This window comes from Cebidichthys violaceus, unplaced genomic scaffold (assembly GCF_023349555.1).
Source record: "Cebidichthys violaceus isolate CVI_PGR_0920_01 unplaced genomic scaffold, fCebVio1.0.p SCAF_7, whole genome shotgun sequence".
Lineage (NCBI taxonomy): Eukaryota > Metazoa > Chordata > Actinopteri > Perciformes > Stichaeidae > Cebidichthys > Cebidichthys violaceus.
Genome location: NW_027176927.1, coordinates 7,392,995 through 7,413,103, shown reverse-complemented (window position 1 = coordinate 7,413,103; position 20,109 = coordinate 7,392,995). Strand labels below are relative to the sequence as shown.

Sequence of the window (20,109 nt, the reverse complement as noted above, 5' to 3'; positions counted from 1 at the left end):
AGTGTTTTCTCACCTCAGACGTAGGCTATTCAACGGGAGTACTTGGAAGAAAACTTTCCAAAGATTCCTGAGAGGGAAAAGGGAATCAAACGGTAAATATAACACCGACAACGGATACGTGGAAAGGACAAGTTATTAGAATGCAATAACATGAACGTTATCCTCAGTTAATCTACTGTCACACATCTGTTCTCTGTGTTTCTTTAGCTCGCTTATGAATAACTGATTTCTCTTGAGCAGGGGGGAGTTGCATCATTATGCTTCACTTTTTGTAATACTCTCTTCGACCTATTTTCCACCATCTAGCAATGTGTTTGAAGTTATTGAGCAAAAACTTACTTTGTAGCCCAACACTGAGTTAAAAATAAACTTTAGAAACTTCGATGCTCATCTCTGCAGAATCTCTGCAAACAGTTTCCCCATAAATTCAGAAATCTTATGTGTGTATCTTCTGCTTTATCAAACCCAGACTCCACAACTCCACAATACATTACTTAAACAAAATATTATCGCACCTTAGAGTGAGAAGACTGGTTAACACCGATAATATGACACTCTCGGGCATCATCTCTCTGCCTGTAATCAGTACAGTAGCAGTGATACGCTGGCTCCTATTTGTGGGAACAGGTGGGCTGGTCTCAGTGTGTGAGTGATCCTCTTCTCTTCCCCTGCAGGAGCCAGGATCAGGACAGGTAGGGGACCTGGACGTGCATCCACACACACAAAGGATGCTCTGAGCTGAGAAACATCTGCTGGAGTGTCCCCCTCAACGCAGCTATGGTGAGAATCCAACACACATAGAGCAGTGACCCATATTTAATTAAGGTTTATACATCCCACAAGAGTTTTATTTTCTGTAGTTATTGGGTGTATCTGTTTGTTACTTTGGTCTCTCTCTCCTGTACCACCGGTTTGTAATTATCTCTCTAGAGTAAAACCATTGAGACTATGTGGAACAAACCTAATTGTGTGTGCTGGAACAGCCTAATTGTTAAGGAGATTAAGGTGGAATGTTGAATTGAATCCCAGCATTAATATTTTATGGGCTAAAGCTGTCCATAGGGGGTTCACAGTGTGTGAGCAACTCGCAGATGGAGTCAGAGGAAGATTTCTCTCTCTCTTCCTGTCTGAATATCAGGGGTGGAGAGAGAGAGGAGCACAATGTCTTTCTTAAATTGTTATGCTGGCAAGAAAATAAGCACAAAATAAGCCTCTTAATATCCCCCCAAAAAAATCATCTTTCAGTATTGTTACATATATCCCAATATCTGCTGAGGTATGAAAAAAAAACACTTGTTGAGTTGTTTATACTGTGTTTGTGGCGTTAAACTATATGGTAATGTCAATTTACTCTGAAACAATATCAATATTGTCCAGCCCTTCACTATATGTTACTACTAGGCTTTAAGTTTACTGATGATCTTATTAGCAGAAAAGAGAAATTGGTGTTCTTGATCATCTAAAAGTTGCAGAGTCTGAAGATGGATGTGATCTTTCCAGTTCAGACATTAGGTTCAAACCAGGTTTTCAGAAATAGAAATATATTTGACAATTATTAATGTTTCTGGAAAGGCAAGACTATATTTCTTTACGACATGTTACATCAAGTGATGTCCTGATAATATACTGGACTATGCACCAAGGGATTGTTTAGGAAATACCAACTATAAAAAATAATGACAGATGCCTTTTACAACTTACCAAAGCCTAATAGGAGGTCTTCAGAATGATTGCATCGTCTAACAGTCAAAAACACAAAGGTTTTCAATTCACAGAGATATGAAATAAAGGAAAGCCTTAACCAACAACTGGCCATTGTCTAATAATTCATTTATGAATAATCTTTGTAGATTAACAAATTTAGGCACAGCGTAATAATGTCTACTTATAGTGCTGCTGTAAAATCAGGCCTGTTGTTACACCTGACAAGAAAATTTGAAACGTTGACTTTGTTACCAGTGTGTGTTTAGTCTTGCTCTCAGCTGCAAAGCAAATAAAGCTACACATGAGTAGTTATTTTGGTTTCTAACCCTACATTTTGTGAGGTGACCTTGTCTAAAGACAGTCCGATCACACTAAATGCTGCACACACCCAAACCGCTCTCCCTGCACTTTGATTGCATCTGTCCATCCTCTCCCTATTTCACCATCTCTTGCCTTTTCTGTTTTCTCCATCTTTATCCATTTCGCATTGCTTTCATTGATTTTTCTGTTTGTTTTTCCAGCTGATTATGTCCCTGTACTCTGATTCGCCGGTGGGCAAATTGCTCTCTGCGCTTTAATTGGACATTTAATTAGATCACAGTTTTAGTCCAATTAGACTCAGAGGTGTTGGAAAAGGGATATGGAGGGGAGAAGAGGAAAAAGTCCCCAAGCTGGTCTCTGTGTCCCTTCCCCCTACTCGTTCCCTCCCCTCCTCATCTCACTCATTTTCTTCCTCTGTCTTTTTCTGTCTCTCGCCCCCCTCCCTCCTGAGGGCGGCTCATTAGTGATATAATGGGATGACGCAAAACACACAGCTCCCCTAACTCTGAGAGTGTCTCAAGCAGTGCCTGGACCTCACGCACAAGGTGACAGAGACTGTATCAGCTCACTGTAGCAGAAGTTGTGGGCTTGTTTTTCGGGTGTTTCTTTTAGAAATCTTGCTCTCCTCCTCCCGTTTGGTATTGAAGCCATGAAGGGGTAAGCAAAGGTGTTTTGGGACAGAGCCTGGGTGTTATTAGTGTCTCTGATTAAACTCCAGCACCGCCTGCCAGTCACAGCAGCATCGACCAGCCCATGCACACACACACACACACACACACACACACACACACACACACACACACACACACACACACACACACACACACACACACACACACACCACAAACATTAACGACATGCTGGGCAGAACCCTATCGACTTAGTGGAGTGCTCCGGTATGATATCACTACACCTAATGAGACTAAGATAAGCCTCATTACCAGCAGCGCTCATTTGCATGCCAGTCAAATACAGTGCTATTCTGCATCAGTTTTAGCTCCCTTATGGTTCCGCCCTCTTCCCCTTTTTGTTGTCATAGTTCTCACACAGAGCACTGACTCCAAGCATAAACAACACGGTGCCCCAGTGGCCCAAAACACATGGGCAAATGTAAACACACACCCAGCTGTATGTGGATGTGCACACACTTGCGCTCAGATAAAGGTCCTCAGAGGACACAAGTCAATCTCTGTGTCCCTCGAGCAGTCACACACATCACCTTCCTCTCTGACTCCCTCCTACTCTCCACCTGCAGGAGAACGATAGAGGAGCAGCTTCTACTGTGTCCCGTACTCTACACACTCATCCTACACCTCATATTTGCACCAATAATTTGTGTGTTCCCTCTCTATAGATGTGTGTGTGTGTGTGTGTGTGTGTGTGTGTGTGTGTGTGTGTGTGTGTGTGTGTGTGTGAGTGAGTGAGAACGACAGGCAGCAGGCAGGGGTGTTTTAGCCACAGGCGTCACTACCTGACCCCCGTGGTTGTGAGATTGACAGCTGTGGTCCCGCCTAATTGCATTACTCTCCCAGGTGATTGGCTCTCACCCTGGGGGCTCATTTGTCAGGATGCATTGTGGTAATGATGTAAATTAGCAGATCTATGTGTCACTCAGCCTTCTCGCCCCCTGCTGATTGGCTCTGCTGTGCCCCAGGGCCCGGCCCCCAGCTGAGGGATCCAGCTCTTTGGTCCTTGGGGATCCAGGAAGTCCCCTAGAAATAGGGCTTTACAGATTGGGCATCCCTGTGGGCTGATATTATCCTTCCTCCCACCTCTTTACCTGTCAGTCAAAACCCAGGGACCATCCCTGCAGCCTTTATCTCCTATCTAAGACATGGATACACACACACACATTACAGACATGTTGGTGGTATCGGCACCCTTAATAGCCCCATGTAAGAGCCTAAACACACTCAGTTATAACTGTAGAAGCTAAAGATATGTGGCTATAAAAGTGTGTGTGTGTGTGTGTGTGTGTGTGTGTGTGTGTGTGTGTGTGTGTGTTTAGAATTGAAATAAAGGCTCAGGCTCTGTTCCCCACTGCTTTCCTAGCATGCTGTAGCTATGTTCTCTATCAAAGGCAGACACCTTCATAGTGAAAGGCAGCCAGAGAAACAAATAGACAAACACACTGAACACAAACATATACACACTTTGACTCTCCGGTTTCTGTGTCTGTCTGTTTCAATAGCATCAATTGTGTGTGTGTGTGTGTGTGTGTGTGTGTGTGTGTGTGTGTGTGTGTGTGTGTGTGTGTGTGTGTGTGTGTGTGTGTGTGTGTGTGTGTGTATGTGTGTAAGGAGGCAGCAGTGTGTATTACAGCACTCCTGTAGTGTTGCTAAAAGGTTCCGTGGGAGTTTCTGCATTCTTTGTTAAACTCACTGCAGTTATATGAGGCCGAATATGAATAAAGACTAAATAATGTCAGCATCAGCATGAATCAATACTTATACAGATGCACAATCACTTGGTCTGGACCTCAGCCCGTGATCAATAGTTTACTCTGAGTTATTGTCTTCATATTAACAAGTGGAGTGCTCCCTGAGGAACACGTATGAATGGCTAAATGAGACCACTCCAAACCTCTCAACAGGACCTGGTGTTGTTTTTACACCCTCCTTTGTTTGATTTCAGACAGTGCATCGCAAAAGCCTTTTTAGCCAAATTTGGATGCACTGTAGGTGTTTCCAAAACACTCAGGTCCTCATGAAACTCTAATTGCCCGCTCTTGGCTTTATGAATGTCCCTCACATAGATTCAAATATTGACTTGTGTCCCTCATGTCAGGGTTTCTGCATCTAAGATTATTCATAAATCAATTCATATTTTTATTGTGCCACATGGGGGTTTCATATTGACTCCAGAAATGCAGAAAATGATCAAAATAAGTCAACAAGAGCAAGGAAAAAGTTTGGAATGTTCTGTCAAGAGTGAAAAGATGTACAGTGAGTATCGGTCATCTGTGTAAGATGATGTTAAAATCAGAATCAGGATATTACTCTTTCTGAACTGTGGCCATGTATCTCTGCTAATTCTGCATGTGTTAGATATTAGTATTAGCAGACTGTGTGTGTGTGTGTGTGTGTGTGTGTGTGTGTGTGCACGCATTACTGACTGAGTAATCATTGTAAATTAGAGATGTTTGTGGTTGATTTTAGTAAAGCCCCTGTAAATACTCTCTCTCACGGAAAATAACTTCCCATGACGTGGCACATGTGCCAAACTTCCACACACACCGACGCTCACACCCACCTTTATGTGCCGCACCTACCACCCTCATTTACGTGCACATAGACCTTATTTGCAGTAAATGTAGTAAATTAACCTGCATTAAGTCTCCGCCACTACTTGACAGAGCGTGAGAAAGCAGCGAGCATGATGGGTAATTGCCATGCTGCACGCAGTGTCTACAGGAGCACACTTTATGAGGTGACGGCGAGGGAAGGGAGAGGGGGATGAGAAGGAAGGATGGATGACACCGGCGTATTCCTTCCTCCCTTCAGATCATTGAGGTTTTTTTACCAAGAGTTAAAAAGTTTTCAAGACTGTTGCAGAGGTAATCAGCCTGCCTATATCAATATTTCCTATTAGTTGTACTGGATACAACTGATAGTAGAGAATCAGATCTATTTGTGTGACCGATAATGAAAATGTCTCGGAGAAGTCTCCGATTGTGGCATGAGTTTGTGCCTCCAGCGTTTATGTGTTTAGGGGCAATAATTGATTTCTGTGTTGTGCCCCGCAGGGCTTGTCCCACATCTCTAAATCCACACACACACACACACACACACACACACACACACACACACACACACACAGCAAGGCATGCTGCAGTATTAATGAGACATGAATAAGACATGAAGAGAGACCCCCCTCTTACACGTTCACACAGGGTCTCCCCCTCCCCAGCTGCTTCCTGTCTGCAGATTACCCAGCTTTCACTGGGCTCTGGTTAAGTGGGGCCAGGAAGAGATTTAGCCCCCTCAGCAGGAGCAGACGCACACATATATACACTCACAAGCGCACACATACAAGCGTGTGCACGCACAAACTCCCGACTGTAAGAAAAAAATCGGAATGTATCTATTTTATTGTGTGGTTGACTGTGATGTCTGAGGATACTAAATTTAAGTTTGCTCCTCTATCGCTGTCATCTACTGAATTAAGTTTGAACTATCAGGCAAAATTGTAAATGGTGTTTGTGTATGTGAGAGTTGTATAATAAAAAAATTATATTTTCTTTACATTTTTGTGTGTGTAGGGACTGGGAGTGATTTTGAAATCAGTATTACCCATTTAAACATGGATTATTATGTTATTATGAATGGCGTAAGTGTACTTATGTCCAGTTGCGAGGTGTTTGGGGCTAAATAACTGTTAAGGAAGCAGTCTAGACGGTGCGTATTATCGCTGTATTAAACAGCTGATTGTATGTCACTGCAGGTTGAGTTGTGACCTTCTATATGTTCGTGTTGCAGGCCTCAGCGACGTCGAGCCCAGGACCTGCGTCTCTGGGCTCGCAGGTTCATGCTGCAGCTGTCAATGGAGATAGAAGCGCTCTCCTCAAACTCATCACAGGTAGGCAATCAGTTTCTAAACATATTACAGGTTTAATCAGTACACCGACTGCATCACATAGGTAGAACTCACAGAGCCATTAAGACACCTTAAACACATTCACATTCATTAGTTGGAATTTTTTTCTTTATTGATTTTCTATTTGGAGCATTTCTTGTCTTTTCCGTCATCTGTACATAGGTCAGAGTGCAGAGACAGCTGCAGCAGCAGGTAGGAGTAGAAATGACAGCAGAGCAGGTGGTCAGGTCAGCATGGAAGCTGGAACCGTGGTCCATCAGCTGAAAGGATGGTCCACCCTTCTGCGAATATCTGGACATTCAGCCATATTGATATTTAACCTTAAATATGCATAAAACTGAGTCTTGCTCGGGCATAGAATAGAAATGTCCGGCAAAAAATATATGAACAGCATCAAATGCAAATTCTCTTGCTCTAGTCCTCCAGGTTATCAGTGTTACAGTATTTCCTTACGGCTTCCAGCTGCCCCAAATAAATTAAGAAAAGTGGAAGTGAAATTCCTATTAAACGCAAGCAGTAACAGACTGAATTTAAGTGCAAGAAGTCGCCTTTAAAAATTGTTTTATAATGTATCACAAGTCACAAAATTGTACTTTGTAAATTCAACGCATAATGACACAAATCACCTGGCTTAAACTGTGCAGTGCTTTGTTTTTGTGTGTGTGTGTGTGTGTGTGTGTGTGTGTGTAGCAGAGCCGTCGCTGCGGGACCGTGAGGACCAGTTTGGCCGGACCCCTTTGATGTACTGCGTGCTGGCTGACCGACTGGATTGTGCAGAGATTCTGCTGAAGGCCGGAGCCTCTGTCAACAAGACTGACCACAGCCAGCGCACCGCTCTGCACCTTGCCGCGCAGAAGGTTTGGACATCCACAAATACACACACATACATACACCGGAGCACACACAAATGTTGCACTGTAACACATGTGTCAACCATTTTTATGGCGTAAAGTTTATTCACAAGAATTGATAAGTGGATGGTCATTTAAAGATGCATTGAATATGAAGACTAAGTGTGATCTCATAGAGGTTTAACGGCAAAGAGAGAAATTGAGACCATAAGCTCCAGTGGGAAGCCAGTGCCCCCTAGTGGTTGTAGTCAAGGCTTTAGGGCTTATGGGGGTGAATATCATCTGATTTAAAATCCTGCCACACAAACACTGCAGCAATGAGTTTCACTTACACAAAGTCTTATAAATAGAGAATAATTCTGCATGGAGAAGGTCCTGTTTCACTGCATTCACAAGAGGAGATTAATGTAATTGTCACTCATACTTAAGTCTAGACTGAGGAACAGCCAGAGGAGACAATAATAACAAGACTGGGTGGTCTGTTGTCTCTTCAGGGACGTAGCTGGGGAACAGTGGGATGTGGTACTAATAATATTTCTTTACAGCTCATTTATTTATTGGTGGCTTCTTTTATGGGAATGCACTGATACAGGATCATCATATCATTGAAGAGAGAAAGGGGTTAATAGGTTATTGGGGTCTGTCCCATAGCTTGTGTGTGTGTGTGTGTGTGTGTGTGTGTGTGTGTGTGTTAGGGGATGCTAGTGATGGGAAGCCCTGTCTCTTTGACATCTGATCAATAAACGGCTGAGACAGGGAGAGAGGCCAGGGATTACCGATCTAATTGGACTGAGAATAGGGAGGACAGGAACACACACACACATACTTGCGGTCTAGATGCATGCTCACACACAAGATAGATCTGTCAGACTGTGGCGTTGTGGTCACAGTACGGCAAATATACTAAACACACTCACCCGCGTTCACGGTCATGCCCGTGTGGACACTCACATCCTGTTGTCCAGCGACAGCTGTTGCACAATATATCATCTGGCGGCCTGGTGGTGAGAGACCAAAACTGAGGATGATGATTTGGAGGGGAGGACAGGCAGAGAGCCGCTGTTTACTGTTTAACAGCTCATCACAGAGGCAGGAGGAGGGAAGATGGATGACCTGCGGATTGAACCAGACACAGCTAAAAGCCTGGGGAGTGCGTGTGTGTGTGGAAGTGTGTGCGTCATTGCCCGTTCACAAATAATATTGAGGAGAATTGGTGATTTCTGAGCAACTTCTGCTTGTGTGTCGCAGGGGAACGTGCGTTTTCTGAAGCTGCTGCTGTCCAGGCGCGCTAACTGGCTGCAGAAAGATTTAGAGGAGATGACCCCGCTCCATCTGGCCACCCGACACCCATCCCAAAAAGCCCTCGCCCTGCTGCTCAAACACATTGGACCTGGAGAGGTTGACACACAAGACAAGAACAAGGTACTACAGTACAGATACACACTAACAAGTTGTTGGAAGGGTGTTTGTCCGTCGTTTGTCCTCAGTCAGAAACCAGCCAGTCTTGGTCATCTGACCAATAACCTGCAAAGAGATAACTGACTGACTAAAAATATTTCCTTTGAAGCTTTAGGAATTTGAGTTCATACACACATAAACACTGAGAGGCACACTCACGCAGCAGTTAACAATTTAACAATCTGTGGCTTTGTCCTGAGTTCTGCTGATAAGACCACAAACACACAAACAGTCTCCTTTGTCTGTTGGGGCTGATGTGTGTCTGACATCAGTAGTTACTTTTGTAATAATCCAATATGCATCATCGTGTCAGATGACAGTGGTTTCAGCAAATCTCAGAATAGCTCAGTAGCCGTCATGGCTGCACTATCTGAGTTACAATCTCAGCTCACTGCTGGATCTTCAATAAGAGCTTTGTGTAGCACGAAGCCCTCATATTTCCTGTCAAAGTGGAGTAATTTTTTTTAACGTAAATGGAAACCTCAAACCTGATGTTACAACAGCCCCCTTTGTTTTTTGAACTCCATTCATCATCTGTGGCTCTTCGTTTTCATCTCTCACTCTTTCTCTGTGCAGCAAACGGCTCTCCACTGGTCAGCGTTTTATAACCGACCAGAACACGTTCGCCTTCTGATCAAGCACGACTCCAACATCGGCATCCCAGACAGCGAGGGCAAGATCCCTCTGCACTGGGCAGCACACAGTCAGGAGCCCAGCGCTACACAAACTGTCCGCTGTATACTGGTACACACTATTGTGTGCACACACACATACACACTCTAGTGAAACTGCCATCATCATCATCCTTCATCCTCACCCGTCAGTCTGCATGTCTTTTTCTTTTCTGTGTGTGTGTGTGTGTGTGTGTGTGTGTGTATGTGTGTGTGTGTGTGTGTGTGTGTGTGTGTGTGTGTGTGTGTGTGTGTGTGTAGGAAGCAGCTCCCACTGAATCCCTGTTGAACTGGCAGGACTATGAGGGCCGGACACCCCTGCACTTTGCCGTTGCAGACGGTAATGAGGCAGTGGTGGAGGTGCTGACGTCTTACGAGGGCTGTAATGTGACCGCTTATGATAACCTATTCAGAACACCGCTGCACTGGGCAGCTCTGCTCGGTGAGTGATCCTGTATGTGACCCACTGCCGCCTGAACGACAGCGACACACTGACATGAAAGATTTAAGGCTATGTGGGATTTGTCCCCAAAATGAAATTTTAGCTAGAAAAAGTTTACACTGGTCAACTGAATCAAAGTCAAAATGGACTAGTTGTTAACTGCATGATAAGATAATGTTTTATTTGATTTTAGCCACAATAGCAACGTGTCTCTATTGATGGCGGTGTTTGTCTGTCTGTTGGTCTGCCACCAGACTCAAATATCTCAACAACTAGAGGATGAATTACTATGAGACTTTCATTCATGGTCCCTAGAGGATGAATCATACTGACTTTGATAATCCCCTGACTTTTCTTCTTGAGCCAGGTGACATTCCCATCAGTCTCAGCTGTACTTTGTGCTAATTAGCAAACATTAACATGCTAATACAAAGGCTGAGCCATATGGAGAAAATCAGATATCACAATATTTTGACCAAATACCTCGATATCGGGGGTAACCATTGGTGATTTCACAAAAAAATTAAGCAATGACATTTTTAATAAATAATCATCAGTAATGTGGATGTAATGAGTTGGTAAATGGGCAATTAATAGAACAGCTAGAACAGTCTGGTTAGATCGTAAAATGAGGGTTCACTTTACTGTAATGCAGCCTATAAAACCCACTTATGCCATATCACAATATCCAAACCCTACTTACATGCTAAGGTAAGATGGTAAACATTGTAAGCATTATACCTGCTTAGCATTAGCTCTGGTTAGAGATTGTGTAAATATTGACAGTTTACTTATGTTGAGTCAATATGGAGTTATTTGTTTTTCTGTTAACAGTTTGAAAAGTAAACTGAAAAACGAGGTTAATAAGAAAAAAAGGGTGCCTTTGTTGGAGAGTATAGCTGAGCAGTTGTTACAGCTACTTACTGTTTATCTGTCACATCCCTCTAATGTAAACATGTGTTTTCAGGTCATGCCAGAATTGTCCACCTACTGTTGGAGAGAAACACATCAGGCACTATTCCCTCAGACAGCCAAGGAGCCACACCTCTGCACTACGGTGCTCAGAGCAACAACGCTGTGAGTTGTGTAAACTTATACACAAAGCTGGGAACCTGCTGAGTCAGCATCATACACGTTTATCCAAAATACAACATTATCGATAATGAAGTAAAGCTGTCTCATCCTGTATGTTCAGTATCCTTCTAATGAATAAACTAAACTACAAAGAAAAGTATTGTCTGTCCGTGTGTGTCTGCAGCAGACAGTGGGTGTGTTTCTGTCCCACCCATCTGTGAAGGATGAACCCGATCTGGAGGGGAGGACGGCCTTCATGTGGGCCGCTGGGAAGGGCAGTGATGACGTCATCCGCACCATGCTGGCCCTCACCCCTCACATTGACATCAACATGGCCGACAAGTATGGAGGCACCGGTGAGCACCTGAGAAACAAGAGGAGCAAACAAGGCTAAACTGCTTTGACCCACATCCCCCCCCACTCACACCTCTCGCCTGTGGCCTGCTGCTTGTTTTAGGCTAGGGGTGATGATGTCACAGGGGATTCCCCCTAAATTGCTAAAGAGACCACGAGTTTGAAGGAGAGAGGGAAGGGACACTGTCAGCAAAATTAATGTGAGCCCGCTCAATAGACTCCCACCACTGCCAGCCCTGTCCTCTGACACACACACACACACACACACCTTACTGCCACGCTCTGACCCCCGGGGCTGTTTGGACGAATAATCTCCATGGCGATAGCCCCTCTGCTCAGCCAGGCGGTCATTGTTAATGCATGCATAACATGCAACGGTTGAGTCATCCTAATGAGACGGTGCGCAGGGCAGTGGAGCTGACTGGTGCCCAGATCACTTCCATGCACTTGACTCTAGTCTGTGCTATCTGGGGACTGGAGGGGGGGTGTATGGGTAGCCACCAGCCTAAGTGTATTGCTCCTCATTAAATTTCTCTGTCTGTTTAACCCACCATTGACCAGGCTTTAGCCACAGCCCTGTAGAGTGGAGCTGCAGTCAAGGGTGATGCATGAACAAAGAAGAGGCAGATAAAAGAGGAGCAGTTGTCCTGAGGGTGTTTACTGTCCAGTTACATTCAGGACCTCTTATCTCAGGATGTTTTTCTGTCTGGGTGTTCACACAGCGCTCCATGCGGCCTCCCTGTCAGGCCATGTGAGCACAGTGAAGCTGCTGTTGGAGAGGGGAGCGCTGGTCGACTCTCTGGATGTGATGAAACACACGCCACTGTTCCGGGCTTGCGAGATGGGACACAGAGATGTCATACTCACACTCATCAAAGGTTGGTGGAATTGGTGCATATGTGCAAGCATCCCAAATTATCTGCTTTTCTGTACCACTGTTTCCTGAGTATTCGTCTTTACCTTACTATTTAAGAGACTGAACTGTAAATGCAATGAATAAAGGTTCTACACGTGTGGACCTGGTGGACGTGGACGGTCACACCGCTCTGCATTGGGCTGCTTTGGGAGGGAATGCTGAGGTCTGTCAAATACTGATGGAGAATGGGATTAGTCCCAATGTACAGGTATGAATGCACACGCTCAAAACATTATCAAAAACAAAGAACTTTACAACCCTCATTTAGTGCATATGAAGAACTCCAGTTAAGCAAATGCTAACATGATACAACAGTCTGTTTGAGCAAACCTGACAAGTCATTTCAAATCCATTTAGTCAGAAATGATATGTTCTCAGCATCCATCTGTTGCATTTTTCCATCTGTATACTCCCACAAATACTGGCAATAAATACAACTCCACATATATTTATTTATTTTTTAATAGACACTCACATTTGCTATGACAAACAGATTTAGCATCGTGTTAGCTTTGGCTACACTATGGAGGGCTTTCTATCCACTAAACAAGGATTGTAGCTTTGTCCTCCATTAAATGCGACAAAAAACAGTTGGACGGCTGAAGAGGCATGTCTAGTAGGAATTAAAAAATAAACAAGGATAAATGTGGAAATTATATCTTTCTCCGCACTGCTTTAAGAGCAGTGAGTATAAAATCAGGATCTACATCATGAATCCTGAGCGACTCTTTTAATTGTCCTGACTGTTAATGATCTGAGCTCTCCTGGGCAGGACCAGGCGGGACGGACTCCTCTGCAGTGCGCTGCTTATGGCGGCTACATCACCTGCATGGCTGTTCTCATGGAGACCAACGCTGATCCAAACATACAGGACAAGGAGGTAAAAAAAAAATCTACTCATACATGTGAGCTATGTCGAGCTTTTGAACACGACTGTATTTTAAATGGGTCCTCTTTATATGGGTGCACAGGGGCGGACTGCTCTCCACTGGTCTTGTAACAATGGCTACCTGGATGCTGTGAAACTGCTGCTGGGCTACAATGCTTTTCCTAATCACATGGAGCACACTGAAGAGAGGTGAGGACCCAGCCAGTCCAGAGGAAGGAGCTGGAGGTGAGGAGACGGGAGGAAATGCATGAATGACACTGGTGTTTGTTTTGTACAGGTACACCCCTCTGGACTATGCTCTGCTGGGGGGGCACAGCGAGGTGACTCAGTTCATGCTGGAGCACGGAGCTCTGTCCATAGCAGCGATCCAGGACATCGCCGCGGCCTCCATCCAGGCCGTCTACAAGGGCTACACTGTCCGCAAGGCCTTTAAGGAGAGAAAGCAGCTCCTCATGAGGCATGAGCAGCTGCGCAAGGATGCAGCGAAGTGAGAGATGAGCACAGACATAAACACACTTCCATATCGGTGTTTATAGACATACAGAACCACACATGCACTGAAGCCTTATAAACATAAAAAAAAAGTCTCATAAACATGCCTCTCTTTGTCAATACCTTTTGCATCTGACATTTGCATGTATAGTGTTCATCACTCACCATCTGTCTCTTTCTTCTTCTTCTCGCTCAGAGAGGAACAGTCACACTCTGTCCATATCTATCTTTCTCTCTGTCATCCCTGCACACACATATGTCTTCCCGCTGTCTCTTTCTCTTCTGGCTTGTTCCCTTTTTTGTCATTTGCTCACCAGTCTCACCTCTATTCTGTCTTACACAATACTTCTGAACGGCAACATTTCTCGTTATTTCAAGGAGGCAGTTTCATTGAGTTGTATGTATTTTATGAGATGTTTTTCTTATAAAGTATTCAAAATATCTTGTCTTTTTATCAGATTGTTTTTTCTGAAACAAATGTCCACACTAGTAGACATTTGTTTACTAGTTTACACTCTGAATTAGGGATGCACACTTAAATCTATGCAGAGAACACTTTGCTTTTAACTTTTGAGAGAGAGAGATATATATATGCATCATGCCTGGACTTTGGCTGTTCACGTTGTGCGTTTCAGACAAAACTCTTAGCCACGCTTATATATCTAACCGCTTTTCCTTGTGTGTAGGAAACGAGAGGAAGAACAGCGGAGGAGAAAAGCTGTGCAGCAAGTGTCCACTGCGGAGAAACGGAGGGTCCCTGTGGTGAGAACAGAGCAGGAAATGCTCTCCTTAGTGAACATTATAGAGGACTTATCCATGAATGACTCAGTGGTGGAAACAAAGAAATCATCCAAAGCTGAACACGCTAAGAGCAAAGAGGAGAGACTCAAAGGTACAAATGTGCAGAAATTCTTAAAATTGCTATAGTGGAACTTGTACTTTGAATTGTACTTTGAATTGTACTTTGAATTGAAGTATAGTGGGTTGACAGTTATGATATAGTTTTGGTATTAGAGGCTAAAATAAATATTTGACTGAGAAATGTTATTAGTTTTCATCCCTAATTCAGAGTGTAGTGCTCATTTACATGAGGTGTCATGTTGATTATGTAAAATTACACATATTTTATTTATATATATATATATATATATATATATATATATACATATATATATACTTTCTCCCACTAGCCCACAAGAGCAGGTCCTCCAGAAGAAGTAAAGCAGCTGAAACACACAAGGTTCCTGATGCTTCGAACCGCCACTGTCATGTGACCAGTGGTCTCCAGACCACCAGGCTGAAGGAACTTCTCTCTCCCGTCAGTTGCAGCCAGCCACCCAGCCTCAAACCTGCAGCCCCCTCCATGCCCAGAGTCAGGGAACGACCTTCCTCAAACGCATGCATTCCCTCCACATGTGTTGTGGTGACAGACAAAACTGACACTACTACCAGAGAATGCGTCTCTGTGAAGAAGAGAGACGCTCACATGACTGTGCAGACTGCCCCCGGCGAGACTGATGCTCTCACCGCTCCACTAAAGCACAGAAACCATAAGGAGCAGACTTCAGAAAAGGCCACCGCCAAAGACGTAACTTTCATTCCCTCGTTAAGAAGCAGTTCATCTTTAGACCGCAAAAGCCCCTTGAGAAAGACTCAGTCCGCCACACATGCACCCATCTCGACACGCACGCACAGGGAACACAACAAAGAGCAGCGCGGGAGGAGGAACGAGGCCGCACGCATCATCCAGCGAGCTTGGCGAAGGTGAGTTTACGGGACTTGTGTTTGTACCTGGAGGGGTGTTCGGTAGCTGAAGCCTCTCTGGCTGTGGGAGATGGACGGTGCCATGTGGTGCCCACATGTGCCCTCTCTCCCACATACATGCCAACCCGTTCTCATCTCTCCTGTAACCCCCCCCACCATTGTTGGTCTGGATGCCATCAACATCAACACTTGAGCAGTCAGGGGAATAGCGTGGGAGATGAGTGAGACAAGGAGGCAGGGGACAGACGAGCTATAATCTTAAGCTTTCATACTGGTTTAACAACAGGCTAAAAGTTCAGCCGTGCTGCTCTTAATCGCTACCAGCAGCTCTTACACACTCTGTTTCTCTTAGAGGTTGCCAGTCCGCCACAGGAGGTCCTCTGTTTCCATTCAGCTTCACAATTATATTCTCTATGTGCTTCCTATTAACTGCCTTAAATAAAGTTTGTTTACTTAGTTTATGCTTAGTGGGTTTTAGTGTTAGGACTTGCCAGCTTTTAAACCTTTGAACACAGTCTGACTTTTTTTTTTTTTTTATTGAACACCGTGCATGTTTTTTGCCCTTGCATGGATGTGTGTCTGCAGGTTCCACACACGCACACGGAGAGAGGTACAGGCCCCCGAGAAGGCGGAGTCAAATTATTCAAACCACGCCCACAACAGGAAGAAAATGGAAATCCAAGCTCAACCCAACAAACTGTCAGCAAGTAAAAGCTCAGTGCTACAAAGCATCTATGGTAAGCTCATTGATTTTTGCCTGGTACACACTTTAAATGAGCCATTCATATACTCTATATGTGATATATATCATATACTCTATATGTGATATATATCATATACTCTATATGTGATATATCTGTTCAGCAGAGCAATTACAGACCCTTAACAGTCCTTGAGAGCCGTAGTGCAGTTTGTATATCTGGTGTAATTCATCAGAATGATGGCACTCTGTTTGGAGAAGTCATTATTCTAACACAGCGCGTCACTGTTTCCATGAGCTGTACAAATTCACAGGTCAAAAATTTAACTAAAATAAAATAAAATAAAACGTGAACTCAGAGCTCGTCAGATCCGGCTGGAGCCGACATCCAAATAGGAAAAACATTCCTGAATTTGTCCGTCACATGAGCTTCAAGTGAATGGGAGGAGTGAATATGCGTTTAAGAATAAGTCTGGTGATATTCTATCATTTTTAATTATGGACAACTTTCATCGAATAAACTCATGACTGAATTCATCCTTTTTTTTTTTCTTTTTCTTTTTAACAAATCCATTTTTGAGACCCATTTGGAAAGATTAATGTCCTTAGTGGGAACGAATGGTCTTTGAGCTGAGTCAAAACACAAAACAAGCTACAAGTTACCAAGAAAACATTACATTAAGATTTATGACGAGATCACTTCAAACATGCAAGAGGATTCTTCAATTATACTGCAGCAGAATAAAATAACTGAGGATCAAATTTTACACATCAAACTCAATGCAAAAAAAGATTGTAATAAGTAAAGGAATAAGTAATTCCTTTGGTAAACTAGAAGTTTTCTTTGGTAACTTAGGTGTTTGTTTGTGACTGCAAATGATAAAAAAAAACATAAAATATATAGGCTCCAATGAGGTTTGAACTCATGACCCCTGGTTTACAAGACCAGTGCTCTGCCACTGAGCTATAGAGCCTTCAATACTTCACGATTTTCAAATTAGCATGATAAAGACAACACTATGAACAACCATATGTATGGGTCTGACCTGATCAACCAGTTACAGGAGTGTCCTGAGCTTTGTTACATTACAGTCATTTAGCAGACGCTTTTATCCAAAGCGACTTACAGTAAGTGCATTCAACATTGGTAATCAAAAGAACTACTAGTCACCAGAAGTCATAAGTACATTTCCTTTTCCAAACAAGCATCTAAGAGCATGAAGCAGAGCATAACTCAGAGCCAAAGTACAGTGCAGAAACAAGAAAAACAGTTAGTGCTATAAGTAATACGAATACAATAAGTGCAACAAGCTAGTATGAAAACAATAAGTGCTAAGTGGAAGGCTCAGGGTAGCACTTCCTGAAGAGGTGGGTTTTCAGCCTGCGCCGAAAGATGGGCAGCGACTCTGCTGTCCTGACGTCAGTGGGAAGTTCATTCCACCACTGTGGGGCCAGGACAGAAAACAGCCGTGACCGGGTCGATCGGCATGTTATGCAGTCACTGGTTAGGTTGTGAGCAGCATTCTCTTAAGTTGCAACCTATTGAGAGTCGTGCATCAACAGCAGCTTTCTAACCCACATGTGCGAAAGCGTACCTCTTGGATCACATAAAGATTCCCACATTGGAAAAAGAAGAAGCTGGAGATCAGGACAGTTGTCATACCAGTGTAGAACACAGGAAGCCATGTAACTGTCTGGGTGATGCTTCAATCTACACACCGGGACAGTATCAGCCCGGTGTCCCTGTGTGGAACCTCTGGTCGGGTTTCGCTCCGCAGACAGGTCTGACCTTCATCACACATCACCAGGTGATGATGGGAGAACAGGCAGGAACCTTGCTGCGCCAAAACATACAAGCATGCACGCCGTCACTGCTCACAGACAGACAGACGGAGCACCCTGACATGGTTTTCCCCCTCCCCCTTTCTCACCTCCCTCCCTCTCTCTCTCCCCTTTTCGCTCTCTGACAGTCCTGGCACTGTGAAAAGTTCAGAGCTGTCAGGGGGAATGTCAGACAACTGCGTAGAGCCATCAGCTGAACGCACACACAAAACCCGACACACACACTCTTTTTTTTTTTTTTTTTTTTTTTTACTGAGAAGTCAGGCAGTTGACAACTCTGGACTGGGTCACACTGCTCGTTAATCATCATTTCTTGGATGTCTGTTAATTATTTTATCTCAAATATAGATAACAAAACTACATGTGTCACAGATTTGCTGTGTGCTTGATTGATTTGTTGATTTAAAAAATGCTATACCTCTGCACAGCAGTGCAAAGATTACATGAGGAGACGCTACAAGTGAATAGGTTGGAAAATTAATATCACCACGAAACGGAAATCTTAACATTGGATGAAGCCACGGTATAAGTGTTTCATTTTGTTGACAGATTAAAGTCAACTTTTTTAAAGAGCGTATTGTAGATATCTCTTTTCATCACTCCATAAAATCAGAAAATACTGCCAGCAGCCATAACATTTCCAACATGTTTCTAGGAATACAATGTTATATAGATCAGAATATGATTGATATATGAACAAACCCCTATAGTGTCTGTAGTGTCTCCCCTTAATAACACAATAAGATGTAGTTGTTTCCATTGAGCTCCTACAACACTAGACAATTACAGATAAACTACCTCCTCCCTGTGTTTGTCTTTAGTCTGTGAAATGCTGTGCCATAGAAACACTGTATTTTAGTTTTTGTTTTTTATAATTCAAGTGATTATTTGTGACAACTAGTTGTTTAAAAACATGATTAAGGCTCCAATGAGGTTTGAACTCATGACCCCTGGTTTACAAGACCAGTGCTCTGCCACTGAGCTATAGAGCCTTCAATACTTCACTAATTTCAGATCAGCATCATAAAGGCAACACCCTGAACAACCATATGTATGGGTCTGACTTGATCAACCAGTTACAGGAGTGTCCCGAGCTTTGTTATGCAGCACCAGCTGCTTGAATGCATAAACTGTTCACATGATGCAACAATATACTATTCTAACTAATGCAAACATTTTCCTTAACTGTCCTGAAGGCAACTCTATGGCCAGACGAGGGCGTGCTCTCCGGGGCTCTCAGTCTCAGCTGCTGCTGGACATGTCTTTACGCATACAGAGCCAGTGTAAGTCAGCGCACAGCCACAAACAGTTTTAATAAAGTGAAAAGTCTCTAAAGTAATTTTCTGTGCTTATTTTACAGTGAGCGGTATTGACTGTGTGCACCTGACTGACGCTGTAAATCAAGCCAAGCAGTACTCTTACCACCTGAGACCACATAGTGCTGGACAGGGGACCAGAGGCCGGGGAAAACACTGAACCCACCCACCCACCCACCCACCCACACACCCACACACCCACACACCCACACACACACACACACACACACACAATGTTTTCTCAGCTGGCTGGCGGCCTTGCCTCTATAGAATTACTTTACACATTGTTCGCTCGATGTGCCACGCTTTCTAAAATTAAGCCATATGACATCAGAGCCATGACCTCACAGGGTGGGGTTAAGTCTACAGAAACGGTGTGTGTAAAAGATAACCTTTCATCCATTGTGGAAGGAACACATACACACGCCGTATCCCTCATTCTCCATCGCTCTCGCACACACACTGAGATAACCTTTCCTCCTGTTCTGGAGAATGAGGCAGTCTATCAACAGCCGGTCATACAGATAGCCCACCTGCAGCCGCGGACACACACAGTTACTCTCTACTCAAACAGTCCACTCTCTAAGTGCTTTCCATCTCAAGAGAAAGATGTATTTCTGAACTATGCAGTTTGTATTTACTTAAATATGCCTTTGCACAAAAATAATCCATTCATCTTGTGTAATTTTAGATGTACCTGAAATTTTGTATTGCCTTAT

At 43.7% G+C, this 20,109-nt stretch overlaps 1 protein-coding gene and 2 non-coding genes across 3 annotated transcripts; 1 reads left to right on the top strand and 2 right to left on the bottom strand.

Annotated features, from left to right (window-relative positions):
* The first annotated feature begins 15 nt into the window (after window positions 1-15).
* Window positions 16-20,083, top strand: invs (inversin). The gene is made up of 19 exons (XM_068736113.1): window positions 16-92; window positions 675-780; window positions 6,504-6,603; window positions 7,312-7,478; window positions 8,721-8,894; window positions 9,507-9,674; window positions 9,863-10,043; window positions 11,011-11,120; window positions 11,302-11,473; window positions 12,194-12,349; window positions 12,474-12,595; window positions 13,160-13,267; window positions 13,359-13,465; window positions 13,554-13,763; window positions 14,455-14,660; window positions 14,959-15,532; window positions 16,118-16,269; window positions 19,271-19,357; window positions 19,435-20,083. The coding sequence occupies exons 2-19, from the start codon at window positions 778-780 to the stop codon at window positions 19,548-19,550; spliced, it is 2,913 nt and encodes a 970-aa protein (XP_068592214.1). The 5' UTR covers window positions 16-92; window positions 675-777; the 3' UTR covers window positions 19,551-20,083.
* trnat-ugu (transfer RNA threonine (anticodon UGU)) lies at window positions 17,135-17,206 on the bottom strand. Its single transcript has one exon. It is a non-coding gene; the product is annotated as a tRNA-Thr (tRNA).
* trnat-ugu (transfer RNA threonine (anticodon UGU)) lies at window positions 18,995-19,066 on the bottom strand. Its single transcript has one exon. It is a non-coding gene; the product is annotated as a tRNA-Thr (tRNA).
* Window positions 20,084-20,109: the final 26 nt, after the last annotated feature.